The sequence below is a fragment of the Adiantum capillus-veneris genome, chromosome 23 (genome assembly GCF_014529385.1).
Source record: "Adiantum capillus-veneris isolate H3 chromosome 23, ASM1452938v2, whole genome shotgun sequence".
Lineage (NCBI taxonomy): Eukaryota > Viridiplantae > Streptophyta > Polypodiopsida > Polypodiales > Pteridaceae > Adiantum > Adiantum capillus-veneris.
Genome location: NC_140953.1, coordinates 28,941,983 through 28,967,468, shown reverse-complemented (window position 1 = coordinate 28,967,468; position 25,486 = coordinate 28,941,983). Strand labels below are relative to the sequence as shown.

General features: G+C 45.3%; 1 protein-coding gene across 1 annotated transcript in view; it reads left to right on the top strand.

Moving 5' to 3' along the window:
* The window catches only part of LOC147427567 (uncharacterized), a 31,835-nt gene extending 7,229 nt beyond the window's left edge, over window positions 1-24,606 (top strand). Inside the window, exons 4-6 of the mRNA XM_086497637.1 lie at window positions 23,337-23,477; window positions 23,563-23,763; window positions 24,034-24,606. Coding sequence (XP_086353763.1) covers window positions 23,337-23,477; window positions 23,563-23,763; window positions 24,034-24,321 — 630 coding nt within the window. The 3' untranslated portion in view covers window positions 24,322-24,606. The remainder of the gene's footprint in view (window positions 1-23,336; window positions 23,478-23,562; window positions 23,764-24,033) is intronic.
* The last annotated feature ends 880 nt before the right edge of the window (window positions 24,607-25,486 follow it).

The window sequence follows — 25,486 nt, the reverse complement described above, 5'->3', positions numbered from 1 at the left end:
AATTAGTACCCCATTTTTATGGCATAAACCTTGAAAATACAAATGAATTTTGCAGAGCATATGGCAAAGTCAATGGCTTGAAAGCCGTGATTTTCTTTCATCGAGGAGCTATCGAAAATTTCATTCATTCAGAATTCCTAAAGCAGATGGACTTTGACTATGATTCACGAGGTGGCGAACTTGAGGCCGAGCTAGCTACCAGACAAATTGAGAAAGTGGTACTGGACATTGGGGCTCTTCTATTGACTAATCAAGGATACCATGGGAAAGCCAATTTCCACATCATGAAGTTAGGCAATTGCGACGTTCTCCTGGGCATGCCTTGGCACGACAAGAATGACGTGACACTTCAGATCGAGAACCGTACGATTACCTTGATGCAGAAGGACAAGCTAGTCATCCTCAGAATTCATTCGAACAAAAATGCGAATGAATTCTCTAGTTGCTTTGTATTTAGACACTTTTGAACTTTATTTTGTTTGACATTTTTTGGAAATGCATTGTATCTTTTTTACCTGTCTTGATGCGGATTTGAATTGTTTGACTCTGGTTTCAATGATTGGTTATTTACTCTTGGGTGGAGTTGTGAGAAATACTGTTTGATAAGGTCTTAGCCTCGGAACGACGTAGACGGGATGTCTGGGGAGCGTTTCGTCGTATGCTTGAAAACCTCAGAACAATGTAGACGGGATGTTTGGGGAGCGTTTTGTTGTACGTTAGAAAACCTTTGAATGACGCAAACCGGGTGTCTAGGGAGCGTTCAATTGTATGCTTGAAATCTCCAAGTGACGGAGGTTGCAGTCTGGGGAGTGTTTGGTTATATAAGTCCTTTGAGCTTATGGTCCGAACCTTTTTAGGTTGTTTGCGGGGGGAGTGACGAGGTAGTCGTTGAGTAGCTTCATGCCGCAAATCGATTGTCTTGAAGGAGTGCTCAGCGGTGCTGTTGGTTGTGTCTGTATTATGCATATGTGAGCATTTGTGCTGCATTGAGATGTGTGAACCATTGATTATTCCTAATTGGGTGAGATTGCTTAGGTATTTAATGTCACGTGCACATCTAGCCCTATGTGCATGTGGACAAGCTCTCTCACGTCTAGGGTTCAGGTCAGCCTAGGAAGTGTTCTGGCATCCTTGTGAGCCTGTGCGCAGGTCATGCATGTCCAGGCACTTAGATTAGTTGCACATCCTATGGTCGCACACATCATAATCATTAGCATGGCATTCAGTACCCATCATGAGCATTTTACAGAGCATAGAACCCTGTTTCCCAAAATATACATTTTTCACTTATTATTAATAAGCGACTTTTGTTGGAAAAGTAAGTAGGGCAATTTGCTAAGGAAATATAAAAGAAACCTGAGAGTCACTCAGCAGAAGCAGGAGAAACAAATAGAGCACATGCAATCTCTTGCAGCAGGCCCTCTAGCGCTTCTTCCTCAGCAAGCCCCCCCCCCCGCAAGACCTAGCGTTTTCAGCAAGCCTCATCAGCCATTCAACGCAAGCATTTCCAGCCATTCTGTACCAGCGTTTTCAGCCATTCAACGCCAGCGTTTCCAGCCATTCAGCCTCGGTGTTTTCAGCCTGACAGCCCCAACGTTTTCAGCCAGATAGCATCAGCGTTTCAACCAAGAGCACTAGCATTTCAGTCTCAGATTTCAGCCCTAGTCGTCACCGCCGTCAACATCGACTTAGCCTTCCCTTGCATCATAGCATCAAGTTCATTGCATCAACACCATTGTACCAAATTTGTGCAATTAATAGCATAGACCTCTCTCGCCATCGAGAGAGGGGCCCATGGAGGAGGTTTTGTGAACCGCCTGGTGTCATTCTTCCCTCTCTTCTCTCAGTCTCAGCACTTCCACTCACAGTAGCATTCATTTTGTTTGTGATCATTGCACTCTTTCTAAAAAACGGAAGGCGCTCCCTTCCGTAAGTAAAGGGAACCCTTGAGCACAGTTTGGAGCACTTATCTTGAGCAATATCAACATTCACTTCCGCTGCAACTTACATTGGTATCAGAGCTTTGGCATTGTTTTGTATCACTCAAGGAAAGAACCGTGATAAATTTTTTTGCTTGTTGCGGTCGCATGTAACCCAAGTCCACTTGAGCGTGTCGATTCCTAATCGTGTTTTTGAAGAGTGATAGGTAACCAAAGAAGGAAGGGCTTGTCTTGCCTCCCCTTGTTCCTCTTTTCACTCATTGAGAGCAGACCTTGCACTTAGCGGCCGGCCAATCGACGTGAGATGGGAAAAAGCAATTTTGGTGTGAGTGCAAGGCCGCCAAGGGATGCGCCCGCAAGGAAGAGTTGAGCTCGGGTAAGAGAAAAGCCTTCTCAAACACCGATTACAAGCTTGGAACTTAAGAACCTCAAGAACTCAAGAACCTCAAGAACCCAAGTTCCTTGAGAATTTAAGTACCCAAGATCTCAGTGTTTGGTCATCACCCGAAGCGGAATGGATACTTTGCGCGAAGATGATGAGAGTGGAGTTAGTGACGAAGAGTTTTCCCCACTAGGAGGATTTTTTTCCGATCCTCCCCCATCCCCATCTACGCCACAGGTTGCACCAAATCTTACGGAGGCTTTGGTCAAGTCGACGATGGACATGATGCTACAATAAGTGGCGCGTTGGGCGCAACATGCCACCATGGATCGCCGCCCAACGCGCCACCATGGATCGCGAGCGCGAAGAAAGAAGGGCAGCTATGGAGTTGAGCGTGAGCAAGCACGCGAAGCTCAACGCTTAGCGGCCGAAGAAAGGCGAGCGACCTTGGAGTTAGAGCGTGAGACTCAGGGAGACCAACGCATGCAAGAGTTGGTCCTACTAGTACTCACCTCGAAATCCGAGCCGGTCAAAGATGCGGGCAGTTCATCAGGTAGCACAAGGAGAGATGCTGACTCCAACAATCCAGTTAGTGAGAAGTTGATGTTTAGTAAGTATGACGGTAAGATGGATGCTAATGTTATTCATTCTTGGTTGCGTCAATTTAATGCTTATTTTGTGACAACTAATAAAACAGGGAATAGCAAAGTTTTGATGGTAGCATTGTATCTTGCCGGTGATGCCATTTATTGCTATGAAGCGTGGCAAGAGGCACAGTTGGCCGTGCACCTAGAGGAAGCCAAGGAAGGCGTGCCCTTTTCTTTCACTTCCAAGACAAGCTCAAGGCGCGGTTTATGTCACCTCAGTACGTGGCGCGGTTGAAAAAAGATTGACGCAGTCTCAAGCAAAATGGTATGCTAGTTATGTCTTTCTCTAACCGTGTTTTGCAGCTCGGCACCCAATTACGCAAATTGGATGATGAGCGCAAAGAGGCATTCTATTTTGGGTTGGACGAGTGTATCAAGTTTGATGTCGAAGTACTCGACCCCGTGGATCTCAACAAGGCGGTAGCGATTGCTCTCGCATAGGAGATAAAGCACAACAAAGGAAAACCTAAGGAGAACAAGTCTTCTCATAGTACCTCTCAGACTCCTCTGAACCCACAAAACGGTAAGAACGGTGAGAATGGTAAGAATGGTAACTGTTCTAGCCCATCTTTCTCTAATCCTTCGGAAAAGAACTCTCAAAATGAATCTAAGGGTAAAGCGAAAACACCTGCTAAACCTATAAGCTAACCCTATATGAAAAAGCTGCACAAGAAATTATAGGAGGGTACATAACGCCAGAAGAACAAGTCATTTATGCTAAGGAAGGTCGCTGTTATATTATAAAGGCTTGTCCTAAGACAACACCTGCTCTCAATGTTGCGGTGATAGAAGCGCCGTGTCTCATCCTTGCCTCTTCGGATTGACCCCTTCGAGGTATGGACGGATGCGAGCAATGTCGCCATAAGAGCTGTGCTTCAGCAGCATGGCCGTCTAGTTGCATTTCTTAGTCGGAAGTTAAATAGTGCAGAAAAGAACTATTCAGTTTATGACAAAGAACTTTTGTTTGTCATTCACTCTCTCAAGCATTGGAAGTATTTTTTGTATGGTAGAGAGTTCACAATTCGCTCAGATCATGAAGCCCTCAAGTGGTTCCAGTCTATTCCTAGTGCACATTGGAGTGAATCGCCAAGCACGGTGGTCATAATTTTTTGAGCAATTTGGTGGTTTGTTTGATTATGTGCCTGGTAAAGCTAACCTTGTTTCATATGCGTTAAGTCGCAAACGACAGATCCTGGCTCTTGATCAATGAGGTTTCTATGAAATTACATTTGCCTAACTCATGGTCAACGCACAACGTTTTCCATGTTTCTTGGTTGAAAGTGTTTCAGGATACCTCCAAAAGACATTTCCGAAGAAGAAGAGCCCGAGATCATCGATGAAGTTGAAGTCATGGAGCCGGAGTAAGTGTTGTTACATTGGTTTTGCCATGGCTCAAAGAAGCAAGTTCGACAGTACTTTTTGAAGTTCAAGGATCGAGGAACCCACGAGGCAGTGTGGATCCGTGAAGATTTTTTTCGAGATTATCTAGAGTTGTTGGCCGACTACAAGGAAGCCATGGAGCTCGGTACAAGTACCTCACTTTGAAAAGGAGGGGATGTCACGTGTATATCTAAACCGTATGTGCATGTGGACAAGCTATCTTAGGTCTAGGGTTCAGGTAAGCCTAGGAAGCGTTCTGGCATCCTTGTGAGCCTGTGCGTAGGCCATGCATGTCATGGCACTTAGATTAGTTGCATATCCTTTGGTTGCACACATCATAATCATTAGCATGGCACAATTTAACAGGGAACGGATGGAACACAGCCCAAACGATCCGAAACGGCGTTCCGGACGAGTTCCGTTCCCAAAACAGAGTCAGGAATGGAACGCCGTTCCGGAACAGAGTGAAACCAGAACAGTGTTTCGGAACGGGGGGAACATGAGGCGGAACGGCGAAACGCGGGGCGGAACGGGCAAAAGTAGGCATTTGGGGGCAAAAACGTAGGCTTTTGGGGGCAGATTGGGGCTGTTTGGGGAACATATTTGGTGTAGTTTGAGGGCAGGTTTGAAGGCAGATTTGGGGGCAGTTTTGAGTTGTTTAGGAGTTTATTTGAGACTAAGCTGAATGAAGGTAGTTCAAGCCTTACTTTGGTCGACCGTTACAGACCCGTTCCCGTTCCGGTCGCCCCTCCTCCTCCCCGTTCCCGTCCCATTCCTGACCCTCACGTTCCTGTTCCGGGTAACTATGGTGCCATGGCATTCAATACCCATTATGAGCATTTCACATAGCATAGAACCCTTTTTTCCAAAGTATACATTTTTCACTTTTTATTAATAAGTGACTTTTGTTGGAAAAGTAAGTAGGGCAATTCTCTGAGTAAATATAAAAGAAACGTGATTGTCACTTCAGTAGAAGCAAGAGAAACAAAGAGAGCACATGCAATCTCTTGCAGCAGGCCCTCTAGTGCTTCTTCCTCAGCAAGACCCCCCCCCCCCCTCCCGCGTCCTCAGCAAGACCTAGCGTTTCAGCAAGCCTCATCAGCCATTCAGTGCCAGCGTTTCCAGCCTGACGACCTTACCATTTTCAGCCTGACAGCCCTAGCGTTTTCAGCCAGATAGCATCATCAGCGCTTCAGTCAGGAGTACTAGCGTTTCAGTCTCAGATTTCAGCCCTAGTCGTCACCGCCGTCGTCGCCGTCAACATCGACTTGGCCTTCCCTTGCATCATAGCATCAAGTTCATTGCATCAACACCAATGTACCAGATTTGTGCAATCAAAAGCATAGACCTCTCTCGCCATCGAGAGAGTGGCCCTTGGAGGAGGGTTTGAGAACGGCTAGGTGTCGTATTCTTCTCTCTCCTCTTAGCATTCACTTTGTTTGTGATCATTGCACTCTCTCTCTAAAAAACGGAAGGCTCTCCCTTCTGTAAGTAAAAGGAACCCTTGAGCACAGTTTGGAGCACTTATCGTGAGCAATATCAACATTCACTTCCGCTGCACCTTACACTAAGTGCGCATCGAGACACCTATCCAAGATTAGCGTGGTCTGGGTGTGATGGCTAATTTTGTTACATATAAATATCAAGAGCTCCGACTTGGAATGATAAAACTGAATGTTCCTCGGAATGACCCTTGGAATGATGCTCAGATTTTTTTAAAGCTAACTTAGTTGTTTCGTAGATATACGGTAATCGAAACGATTACTCTTCTTTCAAGAAGGGGGGGTGTCACAAACTGCTTTTGTGTAAAGCCACTGAAGACCTGAGCCAACCTCTAGAGCCCCACCGAGGGGCCTAAACCCTGGTAGTAGTAAAAGAATTAGAAGTTCTCACCAACCAACATACTCTCACCAAGTGGGGCTAATTATTAAAAGGGTTTTTACCAACTTATGGGATCCCGTCTGATGGGGGCCCAATGTCACAAACGGGAGCGCATAGCAATATAAAATGCATTCGGATAAATAGGATTTATCACTTATTACTGAAGCCAGAGGATATAGAGAGAAATAGATAGAGAGAGAGAGAGATAGAGAGTGAGAAGATCAACACAGTACTGAGGACTTGAAGATGGGCTGCCCTCCCCCCCCGGGCGGTAATAGTATCTTTATTACTGAGGAGAAGTCTATACAAGCATTTGAACCGAACGTATTACCACGTTCCATCTAGAATAAGACTTGATGGTTCCTGGAAGCCTCGGCTTCCTATTCCTAGGGCAAAACCCTATTCTAAGGAACTTCCGTTCCTTATCCCAAATCCTCGAGAATCAAGGTTCTCACCTCTAGATCTCACCTTCCAGACTCAAGGCATGGCATCCCTGCAACTCTTTTCCAACTCTATTTCCAGAGTCCTCTTCTTGCAGAACAACTCTTGCTTTCTCGGACATAGATTCCTTACTTGGGAATCCCCACTTCCGGATCACAACTTGAGAGAGTACCTCTCTCTGATCAGTGGATCTACTTCCTAAACTTGGGTACGAAACCTTTGGGCTGATTTGGCTCTAGTTCCTCGGAGCGCTTTCTCCTGCTGAGGCTTATGCCTTTCTCTGCTCTTACTCCCTCACTTCAAAGTCTCGACGCTCGAAACGCAACTCAGTTCTCAAAAAGCAATTCCCCGGAAGAGATCTCTACATAGAAAATCCTCTCTTCCAATCCTACACACAAAAGAGGTGCGTTCTCGGGTTCCTTCTCGTAAATCAGCCTCGTCTACGACGTTTATGGGCTGAAAACAGAGAAAAACAGCAACTTGTCGTGATGGAAACACGCTTCGTAGGCACTTCTTCGCAAGGGAACTCGCGCACTGTGTCTTGGCAACATCTGGTACACTTGGGGCAGCCATGGGCGTCACCCCCAACGTCTTCTTTTTCTGCAGCAACATCTTCTTCTTGCAAAAACTAATCTTCTCCTTTGAGTGAGGGCTTGTGATGCTTATATAGCTCCTGGCCACGGCACGAATAGCTGCTCGCGTAGAGATTGGGGGTGTTCTTTTTTTTGGCACTGTTCTGCCAAAAAAAGAGAGAGAAAACGTTGGCTGATCTGTGCTGCCTTATTTATTAGATGTCTGCCCACTTATTAAGTGGGCGCTTGACGTATTTTAAAAATAGTCTGAATCTGCCCAAAAATTGAATAAAACCTTATAAGTTAAAAACAATGCTTTCACAACACTTCCCAGCGTCCCTTGATGCAATCACATGCACAGTTGTGATGCAGACATAGACGTCCTCACGGGAAAGCATCTGCAATGCTTTCACAGCACTTCCCAGGTGTCCCTTGATGCAATCACATGCACAGTTGTGATGCAGACATAGACTTCAAGCATCTGCTTTCTGGAAAAGCAATCCCGCTTTCTCAAAAAGCATCCATTTTTCCTTAAAGTTTTCTTTGAACCCATCTTTATTCAAGTGCTTGCTTTTTCTTTGCACAATTTAACACAGTTCGGAATTTCCTCTCGACTATGGATATTCCCTTTCCGATGCACCCGTCACCCACCTTGTGACGCATCAGGAATACCCATCACCTAGTCGTTTCCTACCGAACTTATGGTACAATCTCCTTCGCGATGCTCTATGTCACCCATCCTATGACGCATCATAGATGTCCATTCCTAGGATGGTCAGATACTTCTACCCGATGCTCCTTGTCACCCATCCGATGTGACACATCAAAAGTACCCGTTCCTGGTGGCCTTACAGATATTCCCGTTCAAAGTGCTCCCGTCATTACTGCGAACGATGCACTAGGAATACTCTGTACTTGGATGTCTCCAGTGAGAAAAACCCTCACTTAAAATTCCAATAATTCATTTAGGATTATTTTTCTTGGTGTCCCAAGCGAGAAAACCCTCTCACTTATAAATCCAACAATTCATTCAGAATTATTTTTATCTCAGATAGCCAATTTAGCAATACCCAAGTTTCTAGGGCATAAAGACTTTCAAATAAAGCAGGACACACCCACACAGAAGGCAGACAATGAGGTGGCACAACTGTACGAATCTTCCGCGTTTTGCGTTGGCAGCGTGACATGCCTCGTGGCACTAGGGCTCTCTTGGTACCTCCGTACGTTTCGTGCGGGACCCGTCCATCTGAAAAAAAGTGAATGTTGCAGGGATTTTTTGACCATTTGAACTCGGAGCGCCGAGCGGGTTGCAATTTATGAACGTTGGGGCCTTGGGGCATCATAGGTCCATAGTGCATTATGCAAATGTGAAGCCTCTCTCTCTCTCTCTCTCTCTTCCCCCCCCCCCCCCCCCCCCCCATGGTCCATTTCTTGTCATTAAAAAGATCAATGAGGTTTCTATGAAATTACAATTGCCTAACTCATGGTCAATGCACAACGTTTTCGATGTTTCTTGGTTGAAAGTGTTTCAGGGTGGTACACCTCCAAAGGACATTCCGACGACGAAGAGCCCGAGATCATCGATGAAGGTGAAGTCATGGAGCCGAAGTAAGTGTTGTTACATTGGTTTCGCCATGGCTTAAAGAAGCAAGTTCGACAGTACTTTTTGAAGTTCAAGGATTCGAGGAATCCACGAGGCAGTGTGGGTCCATGCAGAATTTTTCAGAGATTAGACGAGTTGTTGGCCGACTACAAGGAAGCCATGTAGCTCGGTACGAGTACCTCACTTTGAAAAGGAGGGGATGTCACGTGTATATCTAACTGTATGTGCATGTGGACAAGCTATCTCAGGTCTAGGGTTCAGGTCAGCCTAGGAAGTGTTCTGGCATCCTTGTGAGCCTGTGCGTAGGCCATGCATGTCAAGGCACTTAGATTAGTTGCATATCCTCTGGTTGCACACATCATAATCATTAACATGGCATTCAATATCCATTATGAGCATTTTACAGAGCATAGAACCCTTTTTCCCAAAATATACACTTTTCACTTTTTATCAATAAGTGACTTTCGTTGGAAAAGTAAGTAGGGCAATTTGCTAAGTAAATATAAAAGAAACGTGATTGTCACTCAGTAGAAGCAGGAGAAACAAAGAGAGCACATGCAATCTCAGGAGGCCCTCTAGCGCTTCTTCCTCAGCAAGATCCCCCCCCCCCCCCCCCCTTTCAGCAAGCCTCATCAGCCATTCAGCGCCAGTGTTCTCAGCCATTCTGTACCAGCGTTTTCAGCCATTCAGTGCCAGCGTTTCCAGCCATTCAGCCTCAACTTTTTCAGCCTGACGACATTAGCATTTTCAGCCTGACAGCCCCAATGTTTTCAGCCTGAGGACATCAGCGTTTTCAGCCTGACAGCCCCAGCGTTTTCAGCCAGATAGCATCAGCGTTTCAGCCAGGAGTACTAGTGTTTCATTCTCAGATTTCAGCCCTAGTCGTCACCGCCGTCGTCAGCGTCAACATCGACTTAGCCTTCCTTGCATCATAGCATCAAGTTCATTGCATCAACACCATTGTACCAGATTTGTGCAATCAATAGCATAGACCTCTCTCGCCATCGAGAGAGGGGCCCTTGGAGGAGGGTTTGAGAACCGCCCGGTGTCGTATTCTTCTCTCTCTCTTCTCTTAGTCTCAACACTTCCACTCATAGTAGCATTCGCTTTGTTTGTGTAGCAATATCAACATTCACTTCGGCTACACCTTACACTTAGTGCGCATCGAGACACCTGTCCAAGATTAGTGTAGTCTGGGTGTGATAGCTAATTTTGTTACATCTAAATATCAAGATCTCCGACCTGGAATGAGAAAACTGAATGTCCCTTGGAATGAACCTTGGAATGATGCTCAAATTTTTTTAAAGCTAACTTAAGTTGTTTTGTAGATATACGGTAATCGAAACGATTACTCTTCTTTCAAGAAGGGGTATGTCACAAACTGCTTTTGTGTCAAGCCATTGAAGACCTGAGCCAACCTGTAGAGCCCCACAGAGGGGCCTAAACCCTGGAAGTAGTAAAAGAGTTAGAAGTTCTCACCAACCAACGTACCCTCACCGAGTGGGGCTAATTATTAAAAGGGTTTTTACCAACTTATAGGATCCCGTCTGATGGGGGCCCAAGTTTCTAGGGTATAAAGACTTTCAAATAAAGCAGGACACACCCACACAGAATGCAGATAATGAGGTGGCACAACTGTACGAATCTACCGCGTTTTGCATTGACAGCTTGACATGCCACGTGGCACCAGGGTTGTCTTCGTACCACGCACGGAACGTTTCGTACGTTCCGTACTGTTGCGTGCTGGACCCGTCCTTCTGAAAAAAAATGATTGCTTCAGGGATTTTTTGACCGATTGAGCTTGGAGCGCCGAGCGGGTTGCAGTTTATGAACGTTGGGGCCGTGGGGCATCATAATTATGCATATGCCAAGCCTCTCTCTCTCTCTTCCCCCTTCCCCCCCTTGGAAGGTGCAACGGAAGTGAATGTTGAACTTTGCTCAAGGGTTCCTTTTACTTACGAAAGGGAGAGCCTTCCGTTCCTTTAGTGAGAGAGTGCAATGGACGCAAACAAAGTGGTGAACATTGTGAATGAAGGTACTGAGACTGAGAGATAGAGAGAGAAGAATACGACACTAGAATGTTGTCAAAACCTTCTTTGATGTCGCCTATGCGAGAGTGGTCTACTATTGATTGCACAAATCTCTACAATGCTTGGACTTGCCGACGATGTCGACGACAACGAGGACGACGAAGAGACGGGCTGAAATCTGTAAATGCTAATGGCTGAAATCTGCAAATCTTTATCTGCTGAATTCTGACTCTATGTCGATGAAGAGGGCGATGACGACGATGCTACGATGACGCGCTGAAAATGCAGACACTGAAATCTGCGTTTTCCGGGCTGAAATTGCAAATTGCACGGGATCTGACCGTGCGGCGAGGATCTGCTGCGGGAAGGTGAGATCTGCGAGGTTCAGGACTTCTTCTGCGATGTCTGACGGCTAAAACTGAAAACGTTGGTTTCTATTGTGTTTCTGTCGCAAAGATTTGCAAAAACACTAGGTCTCTAATTGATCCATAAACGCTAGGTTGATTGGGGTTCTGCGGTGGAAATCTGCTAACGCTAGGGCTGATCTGTATTCTGTTGCAAAAACGTTAAGGTTCATGCTGTCTTGCGGTAGCCGAGGTTGATTTGCTGAACAAAACGCCAGGGCTGATCTTGATCCAAAAAACGCTAGGTGTTGCAGTTTGCAAAACGCTAGGTCTTCTGATGGGATTCTGCTTAGAAGTTGTCTGTTGAACCTTGGTTCCTGTTGCCTCTTCTGCCAGAAAGTGCTAGCGCTAGGTTTCTATATATACAAACGTATGGAATTTGCCCTACCCAGTTTCAAACTAAAGTCACTTAAAATAATAAGTGAAAAATGTCAAAAATAGGGAAAATAGGTTTAATGCACTGGAAAATGCTCCTGATGGATTTTGATGGTACTATTGATGATCATGCTGCAAGGTTGGATCAAAACGTACGTATTGATCCGTTCCGTACTGTACGGACGTTATGTACGGATCAGTGCCGTACGGAACGATCCGTACGCCGTTTTTTTTTTTCCCCTTTTCTTTTGGAGGTGTGGGAAGCTCGTACAATGCTGATTTAAAATAAAAATCCAAATCTCTTGCAATAGTTACACAGTACATGGTTGTCTTGTAAAACGTGTCTGTGAATGTCTCTAAGTTGGCTTCTCTCTTGTTTTTTATTGGAAATGTCCTAGAAAGTTTAGTACTTTGCGGTTTTTTTACGAGAGTACGTATTTTTACGTACATAAATTTTTTGCCTGTACGGAACAACGTACAGTACGTACATATACGCCACGTACAGTACGTTTGGTACCACCTTGTCATGCTGTGTGCAACCAGAGGATATGCATCTAATCTAAGTGTCTGGACACAAACTCACAAAAGTGCCATATCACTTCCTATTCTAGACTGGCTTGACTGAACTGAACCCTTGTCATGAAGTAGCTTGTCCACGTGCACATAGGGTTAGATGTGTCGCATGACACCCCTCTCCACCCCCCCCCACCCCCCAAAACACACACACACACACAAAGCCACATGGCCATGGCACATGATCTCTCTCTCTCTCTCTCTCTCTCTCTCTCTCTCTCTCTCTCTCCACATGATATCTCTCTGTTTAACCCTCCTCTCTCTCTCTCTCTCTCTCTCTCTCTCTCTCTCTCTCTCTCTCTCTCTCTCTCTCTCCCCCTTGAAACCTATATAAGGTTGCCCACTCTCTCTTCTTCTCCATATCTCCCTCAAGCTCTCTCATTCATCAAGCCCCTTACTCGAGCTCTGTCAAATTCTCTCCATTCATCAAGGCTTCAAGCCCCACACTCCATCAAGGCTTCAAGCTCCTTTCATCTCCTTCAAGCTCTCCATTATTCCTTCAAGCTCCCTTCATCTCTATTCTCCATCACTCTACCTTCATCTCCTTCAAGCCCACCATCATTGTCACAAGACGGGCACCACGTGCGAATAGAAAAGAACAGACTGTACAGACTTTTAGCACTTCAATAACAACCGAATTGAAAGAGACGACACGCGACACGGAGTGGCGGAATTCCACCTCAAAGAGTATTGGACCCAAACCTTGGCGCCCCTTTCGGTATTTCTTTATATTTCATCAACACAGTACAAGCCGGTACTCCCGACTCTGCACTTTCTCCAGGAAGCATGCCAAAGAATGAGCCCTAACCTCATATTTAAAGGCTCTAGGCCCCAAAAGCAGTTTACATGAAAAGCCTTCAAAACTCAAAAGCTTCTGCCCAAAAGCAATGCCAAAAAGCTGCCAGCGTAATTTACGGAAATCCGTGCAGCTGCCACGTCATCAATCAACGCAAAACGCGGAAATCTGTACAGCCTGCCACGTCATCATGTCAAGGCAATTTTCAGAAATTTGCCGCAAGTCTCTTTTGTGTGTGTGTGTGTGTGTGTGTATGTGAGAGTCTTGCTTTATGTTAATCCTTTATGTCACTTGGGGCCCCATCGGACGGGGTCCCCATAAGTTGGTAGGACTTCTCCTTCTGTTACTTGTTCTTCTTAGGGTTTAGACCCCTCGGTCGGCATCTGTAAGTCGATTCCATCCTTTAAGGCTTTGACACGTCAGCAGTTTGTTACAATCATGATTCACTCTCCTCACTATCCATCTCCTTCAAGCTCTCCATTACTCTCAAGTTCCCTCATCATTCCCCATCCCCTTGAAGCTCTTCATTATTCTCAAGTTCTCTCCCCACTTCCTATCTCCTTCAGAGTTCAAACTCTCCATCACTCTCAACTTCTAAGCTCTCCATAATGCCTCCCGCTCTTCATGAAGCCTTCACGAAGCATTGCCACTACTTTGAAAGGGTGAAGCGTAAGCAAAATGTTTGCAAATGGTATTGCAAATATTGCTCCAATACCATGACTCAAGCGCCACCTGCCTTATCATCCACTTCACCAAGATGGGAGGGCAAGCGAGCCCTCGTCTGAATATCCCCGACGACATCTCCAGGAGTGCAAAGCAATGTATCTCCCATTGAAGACACGCAAGGGGGTTGCAAAGGCATCGAAGGAGGTGGTGCCGCCCAACCATGATGTCTCCGATTCGGAAAAGGATGCTTCTCCATTAATGCTCGTTGCATCCATGAGCTCCACCAATGGAGGTAGCGTCTCAAAGAAGAGCAAAAAAAGTCATGGTGGGTGGTTGCTCGTGGGAGTGGTAGAGCGTTGACACAAACACCTAAGACCTATGTGCGTCGAGGCTAGGGTAGCGGATCCACTATGGCGGACACCACTTTGGAGAATGTGGCCATTTCTAGGCCTGCGGATCCTAGAGAGCCAGAGTTTGATGATGAGGACAATCCTTAGTGAGGGAGATTATGGTCTTGCATCTAGTGGATCTGATTCAAGTAGTGATGAGGATGATGCAACTACCGCAAGCTCAAGCTCAGACTACAACTCCGGTGATGAGAGCGATATGAGCACTTAGGACTCTCTCTTTATGCTTTAAAGTTTGCTCCCATGGGCCATGAGACTATGAGTTGTGTCACTACTTTTTTGTACTACCTTTTGTCACTTGTATCTCTCGAGCCTCGACTCTCTACTTATGTAATGAAATCAAATGCAATCATGATCTTCTTTTTTCGAACATTGCCGTTTCCAATGTCCATGGCCAAATCTTTAATGTTCTAACTTGTAAGACTTAATTTTGAAGTTGTAAGTACTTAATACTAAGTACTAAGGTCTATGTCACAACTCGACTCATAATAGACTATAGGCTCTAAAGATATATGATTTATTTTTTTGCATCGTACATTACGTCAACGTACGCCTAAATTTTTTTAGTTCGATTAGTACTGCACGTCTTCGTATGTGTAATCATCGTACGTGACCGTACGTGTCAACTCTGCGTGGCACTGTACGACAGTCCGCGTTTTGCATTGTAGCTTGGCGATGTGGCAGCTGTATGGATTTCCGCGTTTTACGTGCTCACAACTTTTAGGCCAGAAGCTTTTGGATCAGATGCTTTTAGTTGAAGCTTGTCATCTGCTTTTAAGCCTAGGGTCTTTAAATATGTGGCAAGGACTCACTATTTGGCATGCTTCCACGTGAAGGTGCAGAGACTTGACACCGGCGTTGTAATGAGTTAAGGCACTATAAAGAAATGACCGAAAGGGGTGCCAGGGTTTGGGGCCAGTGCTCCCTTGGGATGGGAGTCCTCCACTCCATATCTCCTTTGTTGTGTCTCTCTCTCAGTTCAATTATTGAAGTGCTTAAAAGTTTATTCTGTCTGTTCTTTTGTGTTGACACGTGGTGCCCTCCCGTTACAACACCCCCCTTAAATTGTTAGACTTACACCACTCTGCTGCTTCACAAGTCTAGGGCATGCATGTACGGCTAGTGTGCCTCTGTGTTGGCCACCCTTTGCATATGCATTTAGACTACATCGCTGTCCGACTGCCCACTGTGGGTCGACCGCCCACTTTTGTGCGGGCGCCCACATATATTTCCATATATCATTTTCTTGTTGGGTTGTGGGGGATTTTTATCAGGCCTTGCCCTACCTCCCCTTGGGCACTTATTTATGGGGCCAGGGGGTACCCACTTCTACATGGGTCTTCTTCTCATGGTAGTCATGGGGTGCTGAGCACCCCCTCTTCACCATATCTTGCGTTTTGTGGTCTGTCTCTCTCTCTCTCTCTCTCTCTCTCTCTCTCTCTCTCTCTCTCTCTCTCTCTCTCTCTCTCTCTCTCTTTTTCGCACACGCGCACTCACATGGTATCAGAGCTTCAAGCTTTGCCAGGCTCTACTTGTTCCAAGGCGCTACATCGCATCATAAACTTCTCCGAAGGTCAGCAACAGCCAACTTTTCTGTAAAAGGAACACAGATCTACCAACGTTTTTGCATGCTCCAGGCAAGCGATGGAAATCTGCGTTTTTCTATCGCGGGGAAACCTCCTCAACTTGTGTTTTTGGCATTTACACGTGGCGTTTTTTGCTTCTAGCTGCCAACGCTATTGTTTTTGAGCAATTTCGTCGCAGAAAACCTCCTCCTTCCCTAAGCGTTTTTGGATGCCATGTGCGTTTTTGCAGTAGCAGGGGCAGCGCTCAGCATTGCCCACCTCGATCTTGCCTACGACACACGTTCTTGCATCCGGTGCATTGCCGGTCAGGTTCCTCCTTAGATCTATAGATTTCAGCCATACATACTTGCTTTTTTTCTCTGTTTTCAGCCCTTGACGGTTGTGCGCACAGAGATAAACTCTCCCCTTACACCCTCTACACCGCTCCAAACCCTGCCGGGAGCGTATGAGCATGCTGAAAATCGCTGGACAGTAGCGTTTTCATGACCTCACAATTGCATTTTTGGGTGGATAGCAGCCACATGGTTTGTGTTTTTCATAGAGGATGAAGTTACCTCTTGCCAGGACACCATCCGATGGTGGTCCGTGCGGTCTATCAGTGACTATTGCAGTACACGGTATCTTTGACATCGGCTTGATCATCTACGGGCGTACGATCCTTGGGAGATCCATTCATTCGAGCCATCATTCGGCGGTTGCGCACTCCAGAGCGGTGGTGACTTGTGGTTTGCTATGGACATACCTATGCACTCATTAGAGGAGTTCACACGAGATATGGCAATGCTCATGGCATAAGGGATCACGACATTCCTAGAGAAGACACCACCATCTTTAGTGGATAGACACTTGCGAGTTGACCTCGACACGTCATATCACTTGCTTACACATGAGCATCTACATGGACTTAGGGAGAGGATCTTGGATCGCTTCTTGGACAGGTTCATTGCTTGGATCTACAAATTGGAGTGGGACTTCAGCTCTTTAGACTCTCTTGGAGAGTTTACTCGCGAGATACGGAAGATCATGCATCATTCCGCGACTACATTCGGAGTCACCCGGAGCTTGGCTTGGCTGGTAGTGCAGTTGCTCTTCTACACTCCTGATCATTTGGATTGCTAGCGTCAGAGTTGCTTACACTCTCCCTCGGTAACCTTACATCAAACTTATCCCGCGACCTGGGCAATAGGCCACTCCCAACTCATTCACATTGAGAGCCACACCGAGATGCGGTTTGGTGGCATTGTTGGCGCGGATTTTGTTTTGGTTGACATCGGAGGATTGGAGGCAGATACAAGCAAGACGGCGCAGACAGACTCGTTTGGCCTTCCTCTTCTTAGAGATTATTCACAGCGCTGACTACTCAGTCTGGCTTCCCTTCTTCATACCGGATGATTACGGTGCAAACAACTTGGTCTGACCACACCTCTTCTGAGAGGCCCTTCACAGCGCAGACTGTTGAGTCTAACTTTCCTCTCATCTTGGATTACCCTACCTATTGACCATCCGGTGGTGGTCCGTGCAGCTTCCCCGTGACTGTTGCTGCAGCTTCCAGTGGCTTCTACAACGCAGACTGTGTAGTCTGGCTTTCCTTGTTTCGGAGGACGTTTATGGCGCAAATTGCTACATTTGGCCTTCCTAGAGTTTTACACAGCTTAGCCACCTGGCCACATAGGGTTGCAAGTTCATGCATTGACAGGCTTCCGGTCATTCTCATGACGGTTCCTGGGCTTTCCCATTTTTTCGAGATGGTTTGACTACGAACACTACAGATCCTATTGGGCAAGACACGTGCAGGTCTATTGTCACTTCTTCTACGACAAGGAGTTGTTTTCACACTCAGTTCGGGACCTTCACGCAGTACTTTCACACTGTATCGGCGGAGTACGATAGTTTGCTACATTGCTCTTGACGGCACTTTACCATTGAGATCTCTCTACGGTTGGGACACCCCAGATTGCTACTACACTCACGGGGATTGTTGAAGTATTGTCCTTCAATGGACATCGCATAAGCCATTCTTCATCATTTGCCTCACATCTTCGACTTCACGCGGTTTGTTCAACATGAGGTGCTGAGAGGGGGTGTTAGACTTACACCACCCTGTTGCTTCACAAGTCTAGGGCATGCGTGTACGGCTATTGTGCCTCCGGGCTGGCCACCCTTTGCATATGCATTTAGACAACATCATTGTCCGGGCGCTCACTCCGGGCTGTTTGTCCACATATATTTCCATATATCTTTTTTTTGTTGGGTTGTGGGGGATTTTTATGAGGCTTTGCTCTACCTCCCCTTGGGCACCTATTTATGGGGCCAGGGGAGTACCCACTTCCACATATATATCTGATATAGTTGACATTATTAAGCACAATTTTTCTCTTTAGCAGTCCTTCCGGAGTCCGAGCCATAGTAAAACACGACTTTTCAATCACAATCTTGAATACTCCTCTCAGGACAGCACGAACCATGAGTGATTCAAAGGTTTTCTCAAAGTTATTGAAACTAGCATGAAACCCAAAATCAAGCAATCTCAATCGGCACCAAAACAAGTTTAAAACATATAAAATCCATTCCAAACAAATTTCAAATATTATTCTCAAACAATTTTTCAAGCAAATGATTCTCCTCGGTGCAAAAGTGTGGATGTCTAGCTCCATGCTCCGAACTACTTCCAGTATGACTTGTTGTTTGCAAAAAAGCACCCAAAACATAATTTTGACCCGTGCTACAAAACCCTAACTTGCTGCTGAAAACCTAATTTTTCAAAAGTTTTGGAATCAAAATCCACACGTCAATGCGTAGGGCTCGTTGAGAGGATCAACTTTGACTTCTGTTGCACATCCGAATTCTCAACCGTCGAAGAGACTTTTAGAGGCCTTTGCAACATAGAAAAGCGTCAAAAAGCTTGTTTTCAGAGTTTTTTAGGGCAAAAACGAACTCTCTTGTCTCTTCATCTCCTCCTTGTCTTGTCGTTTCTTGTGTAGGTTGTTTGTAGGACCGGTTCTCTCCTGGAAAGGTTTTTTTTCTGGTAAAGAAGCCCCATCTTGATTTGTCTGTTCTTGGCGGGACCAATATGTTTTCAGAAAAGCGCACCCCTAAAGCTCTGATACCATTGTGATAGGAGGGCACCACATGCCTACTGAAAAGAACAGACTTTTGGCACTTCAGACAACTTGAACAGAAAGAGAGAGAGAGAGAATTCACACGAGACACGGAGTGGCGGAGTCTCACTCTCAGACGGCACTGGCCCCAAACCTTCACGTCCCTTTCGGTATATCTTTATATTGCTTGAACAGGTACATACAACTCTGTGACTCTGCTCTGCCTCTCTCGCGGGTAGAATGCCATAGAGAAAGTCCACGACACTTATTTAAAGGCCCCAAGCCTCACCAAAAGTAGCTACATGAAAAGCACTTGACCCAAAAACAAGCAGGTCAAAATATAGCACCCATAGGGTGTAGGGTAAGAAGTGCCACATCATCACGCTCTTTCTGCGAATTGCGGATTGGCTGCCGCTCATCATGCTCCACGCAAATTGGGGTGTGTGTGTGTGTGTGAGAGAGAGAGAGAGAGAGAGAGAGAGAGAGAGAGAGAGAGAGAGAGGTTTGCTTTAGTTGGGGTTTAGGTTCCTTGGCCCATGCTTGCAAGCTGGACAGGGTTAGAAAAAATCCTAACTCTACTTAAGTATTAGGTTCCTCGGCCATCTTCAATTAATTGGTCAGGTCTTCATCTTCTTCTTCTTCTATTTCTTCTCTTATAATTTGGGCCCCTCGACAGGATCTGCAAGTTGGGTTCATCTTCAGTGGTTGACACGTCGGCAGTTTGTGACAATCTGCTGCTTCCTTGTGCCGTTCTTAAGACTTCTACAAAGCCTCAACCTTTTCAAGAGCGGTTGCTAGATCCTCTACCAAATGAGTAGCCTGGAAGATCTTGTCATGATGTAACACTGATGTGACTGCGGATGTCGAAGGCTTGCGGAATAACGCATTTGCAACGATGCTCTTCTTGCCCTTCATTTAAAAGTGAAATTGAGGGAGGATATTCACCCATCTCGTCTGTTTCTCCAGAAACTTCTCTTGTGACAAGAAATCGTATACATTGTAAAGTTTGTACCATGCAAGTAATGCTACCACCGAGTCAAAGCATGAATGATTGTTATGAGTTCCTTCCGAGCAATCCTTTTTGCCTTCAAAGGCATCGGACTCTTAGAAAGCTACCACATGGCCGTCCTGCCTGAAGACCGCTTATAAACTGCTACCACAAGTGTTGTAGTAAATCTTGAAAGATTTTTGCAAGTCTAGTAGTATCAACACAGGTCTAGTGGTCAATTTCTTCTTGAATTGCTCAAATGCTGTACTTTGTGTATGTCCCCAAGTGAATGGTACATGTTTTTGAGTAAGGGCATGCTGGGAAGAAATCTCCACAAAATTTCAAATACAGCTGTGATAGTAAGAACACGAGCTCAAGGAGCTGTTCGGCAATAGTGGCCAATTGCGAATAGCTTCAACTTTAGTTGAATCCATGCTAACAACCTTGGGCGAAACATTATGCCCAAAAAAGCGTATAAGTCGCTTTTCTTTCCGCTGATCATCAATCTGTATCCCTGTATTGCTCTCAATTATCTTCTTTGGAGTTGGGGAAAGCAATGGTATCACCAAAAAATGTGGGTCCATCATTCGATGGAACGTTCATGAGCTTTAGGGATTACTGGCATGCTCTTGAAAAATTCGGTCCATTATTCTATGGAACGTGCATGAGCTTAAGGGATCTTAAACTAGTATTATTGATTCTGTGTATTGGAAACCTGTTCTTGAGTGTGATTTTGTTAAGAGCTCCGTCATCAATGAATTCCTCCAAGATTTGTCCGTCTTTTGCACGAGTAGCGTTGGTGAACATAAAGGTGAAGAACTTGGTTGGATCAGTCCCTTTTCCAATAATCCGTCTACTAGACTCACGATTTCTTTAGTTGAGCTCTACTTACTTTGTACGGGGTTTAGTCTTGATGGATATTCCTTTGTATCAAATCAATGGTGTGATCGTCTGCCCGCTTTAGATGTAACTTGCTAAGTAGCCCTCCATGAGACTTGAGGAAGTTTTGATGTTTCGACTCTTAACTTCCACAAATTTGAATCCTTACATAGTTTGACAGTGCAAACAAAGCTTGCCTATTAAGGGTGTCATTGCAACCTCACGCGCTGGGGCTACTGAAAATGTGTCCATCTGTGGCCCTATCTGCTCAAGCTTCACTGTGGATCGAGTCGGGCTGCCAAGGTGGCCTTGACTTTGTTATTAAAGATAATAAGAGCCGCTTGATCATGTATTTTGTTGGACGCTGGTCCTTTGGCATCCCCATGAAATTTGAGATTAGTCATGCCACTGTCTTCCCTTCATTAACTTGTTGCTCTTGAATTGCCTTGTAAGTTTTCTGGTTTGTCTTCGTGAATTTCCTCCTTCAGACACTTTTCTGTAATTGCCTTGGCGTTTCTGCAGCAGAAGCCCTAGCGTTAGCAGATTCGCAAGATCAGCCTGGCGTTTTTGCAACTTGCAGGTCAACAATCAGCGTTTGCAGATTCCCGGTGACAGAATCAGTCCTAGCATTAGCGTTTCCTATTTTCAGCACTTGGACTCCGCAGTAGCAACCCCAAACCTTGCAGATCACCTTCTTGCAATAGATCCTCGCCGCACGGTCAGATCAAACAGCATTTTCAGGTTCAGCCTGCTGTTCACATCTGCGTTTTCAGTGCATCGTCGTCGCTATTGCTGTCTTCACCGACACAGCTGCAGAATTCAGCAGATTTGCAGATTTCAGCCCCTAATGTTTTCAGTTTTCAGCCCGTCTCGTTGCCGTCATCATTGTCGTCGACATCGTCGGCAAGTCCATTGCATCTAGACCATTGTACCAGATTTGTGAAATCAATAGCATAGACCTCTCTCGCCATAGAGAGTGGGGCCCTTGGAGGAGGGTTTGTCAACATTCCGGTGTCGTATTCTTCTCTCTCTCTCTCTCTCTCTCTCTCTCTCTCTCTCTCAGAGTCTCAGCACCTTCATTCACAGTATCATTCACTTTGTTTGTGATCATTTGCAATCTCTCACTAAAGGAACGGGAGGCTCTCCCTTCCGTAAGTAAAAGGAACCCTTGAGCACAGTTCAGAGCACTCATCTTGAGCAAAGTTCAACATTCACTTCCGCTACACCTTACAGCCAGACTGCCAGTGCCTTGCTTGCAACCTCGAGGGCTTGAAAAAGTATCAAATCTGAAGTTTTTGTAAAGTCCTATGATGCCTCCATAGATGTCCAATGGCTGTACATCATCGGCCTAATGATGTGGTTTTGCATTGACTCAAATGACGTGCCAGAATCTCTAGGCATCTTATCCTCGCCCTCATTGACCTTTCTCTTGATTGGGTAGCAATATATCTTTGTATAACCCTAGGCAATACTCTCCGAGGCCGTGGCATCTCTTCTTCCAACATCTCAGAAATGTCAGGTCCACTGGCACGTGTGCCTCAACCATACGATCCTTAAGCACCTCGACCCGGACCATAAGATCCATTTGTCGGCATGTTCACCAAGAGCTGCTTTTGCTGCCGAGTCAGAAAAAGTAGATTTCCTGCTCAAACAGCATGGAAAAGGTGACGTCTCATGGGGCTTGCTTGGCAAATGCTTCAAGCTCAATAACTGCTGTTGGACTTGCTATTGTACCTCGTTCTGGATCAGATGCTGATCATCTTGAGAAGTGGATCCCTTCTTTGTGTTAAATGTCTTCGCTTTTATCTTCATGGGGGGATTGAACTCCACTATCGATAAACTGTATCCATCGGTGACGCCCTTATGTGCTTTGGTATAATGAGGACCCTGAGAATAGTCTAGTAGATGCTGCATAAGAAACTGAACCACTAAGTGCCGTAGGTGAACTTGAACTCTAAGTGATATTTGAAGCAACTCCATCGGAACTGAGCTAACTTCTGTTGGTCTTCTTTTGTTTAGAAGACCTACCGAGCAGATATCAACCCACCCTCGGTAGCATACAACTGACAAAAGATGCACGCATCAATTTGAAACACCATGGTGGTCTTCCAAATGTCATAGGGGCTGCTCTTACTGCTCCACCAAATGGAGATCCCATGGTCGTCTTCAAAAATTCATAGCGGCTGCTCTAACATCGACACCTTATGGTGGTCTTCCAAATACCATAGTGGCTGCTCTAATGCTCCACATAAGGGGACTGGAATCTTGTTAAGTAAGGCGTTAGGGTTACTCTCAATCAGTATCTATAATGTGGGTCCAAATAAATGCAGCCACTTAATTCATGTAGTCCTATTGTTTCTATCGCAAAAGCTCTCGCTGCTAACAGCCGCACACAACTTTAAACTTTACATGCTGTTGGCTGTTCGTGCACGGTGCACCTTGGTTTGAAAGGAAAACTTTTCACATTCAGAGATTGGGCTCCTGTAGAGCTGAACATCTTCGAGAGAGAAGGGTGGCAAGCAATGCCACTTAGAGGGTAAAATTACGAATGGAATTTGTTTGTGATGGTGTTTGGGACGCCCAAAGATAAACTTGGGTGCTACTTGAAATCCTTCGTTCCACTTTTTGTCTTGAGGGTAGTGTGATGTCAGATAAAATGTGTTGTAACGTGTGTGGCAATATGTGCAGGAGGGAAGCATGGGGCTGATTAAAGGCTGTGAGAAATTTGACCCAGAGAAGGGATTCAAGTTTTCCACATATGCTCACTGGTGGATTAGGCAGGCCTTGACAAGGGCAATAACTGAACAGTCTCGGACTGTCCGTCTACCTGTAAGACTTGTTTTGTGATCATGTGGTGTAATATGTGTACACAAGCAGATCTCAACAGTGCTTTGCTTTCCTCTCACCAAAACAGGCTCATCTGTATGAGGTAATGGCACGGATACGGAAAGCTAAGAGACTTCTTTCACAAGAATTTCGACGCCCCCCACGAGAGAGTGATGTGGCAGAGCTAATGGGGATGACTGTGGAAAAATTGAGGTCAATATCCAGGTCTACTAAGGTGTGCAAGTCTTTGGAGAAGCCAGTTGGCAAAGATCTGAACACCACCTTAGGGGTAAGTCTCACAAACTTCTTTTAATGGTACCATACTCTTCTGATTAATGATATCACCAATTAGATAATTAACTCATGGAGATTACCTTACACACTTCATGTGTTTACTGTTAACGTGGTTTTTCCTTTTCTCTGAAGAGAATGTCTTCAATTGTGGACAGCAAGGCTTAAGACGCGGGCATTTCATTCACAATGCTTGTACAAATCCCCTTTGAAGCTGTGAGGTTTTATTGTTTGTTTCGCGAGGCCTGACCTAAACCTGCTTTTGCAGGACTTCATAGCTGATGAGACACTTGAAGATCCAGAATCAAAAATCATGAAGCAGCTGTTAAAGCAGGATGTGAAAAAGGTCTTAAAAACTCTCACAGAAAGAGAAAAAACTGTGATGATATTGAGATATGGGCTTGAAGATGGAAAAATGAGGACCTTAGAAGAGATTGGCAAGTTTTTTGATGTGACCAGGGAGAGAGTCCGTCAGATAGAGGCGAAGGCAATGCGAAAGCTGAAGCAGCCGGAAAGGAACCAAGTACTGAAAGGGTATATGGGTGCTGATCTATGATGCACTTTGTGGAGAGTAACAATTTCCTTTTGTAAATTTGTAATAGCCTTGATAGATTGGATTTTATCCCCATGCTCTTCTACGTTACTCAACACAGTATACCTAAGCCAGATGCTTTTGTAGTGCTCTGTGGATGGCAAATTATTGCTGATTGGCCATCTTCACAAACACATTTACTAGTCAACTGCAGCATTGGCAGTTCAAGATGAATTATGGAAACGTTGCGCAAGCAAACATGTAATTTCTTCTACATCTTTCTTGGAGCTGCTAAATTTGTTTATTCTAGACTACGTGTGTGGGAGGCAATACTTTCAATTGGAGACGCTAAAGCTAGAAACACCGAGCTCTTATACATCAGCTTATTACTGACACTTCTTCTAAAGAATCATTTTACAACCAATAATTGCTGAGGCTTGTAAGTTTTGTGGTCTGTCTCATAAAGCTAGCTAAGGAGAGGAGGCTTATAGCTTCCATTAAGTCAGTGAGAGGGTTGTGCCAAGGAGGTTTAGTGTGAGTGAGGTTCTTTGGTCTATTGTTGATAGTTTGGATGGCTCCACACCCCTCCACAGTATCTCGGACGTGGTCGTTAATTAATGATGTTTCTGTCATGAGATCAACGATGATCAAATCACTGTATGAGTTTCGAGGTGGTGTTGCAGGCCATCTAGTGGGTGGTGTGCAAATTTGAACTCTTAAGGGATCACGTGGGGATGGTGCTTACAGCCTCGAGCACTCTTGTAGGCAATCCATTATCAATTGAAGTTACTCATTAGCTGTGGCTGGCAAGAAGACATTTCTCAGAAAATTACAGATGCATAGAAGCTCTGCCGGAGGGAAAGACCTCCACCGCTAGAGATGGAAAAAGGACGCTTGTTGAAGGCACTTCTTCATCCACATCACAATCCCTTTTTTCCTGAGAAATGTACCCCCTCATACTCTCCAGCATGGCCTCAATGTCAAAGATGAAAAGTAAGATCCTGAAGGCAATTGCACAGCTTTTGAAGTGCAGTGAGTAAAAGAAACTTGATGGTCCTTACAGGTTTTTGATACGATTGGGTAGTTTGCACAAGTAAGAGGACTTGCCCATAGGCTCTCTATCTGGATGGCCAGCCTTTTAAAAATAACACATTCACATAGGAAGCAAGTCATGTTTTGTGTTCAATTT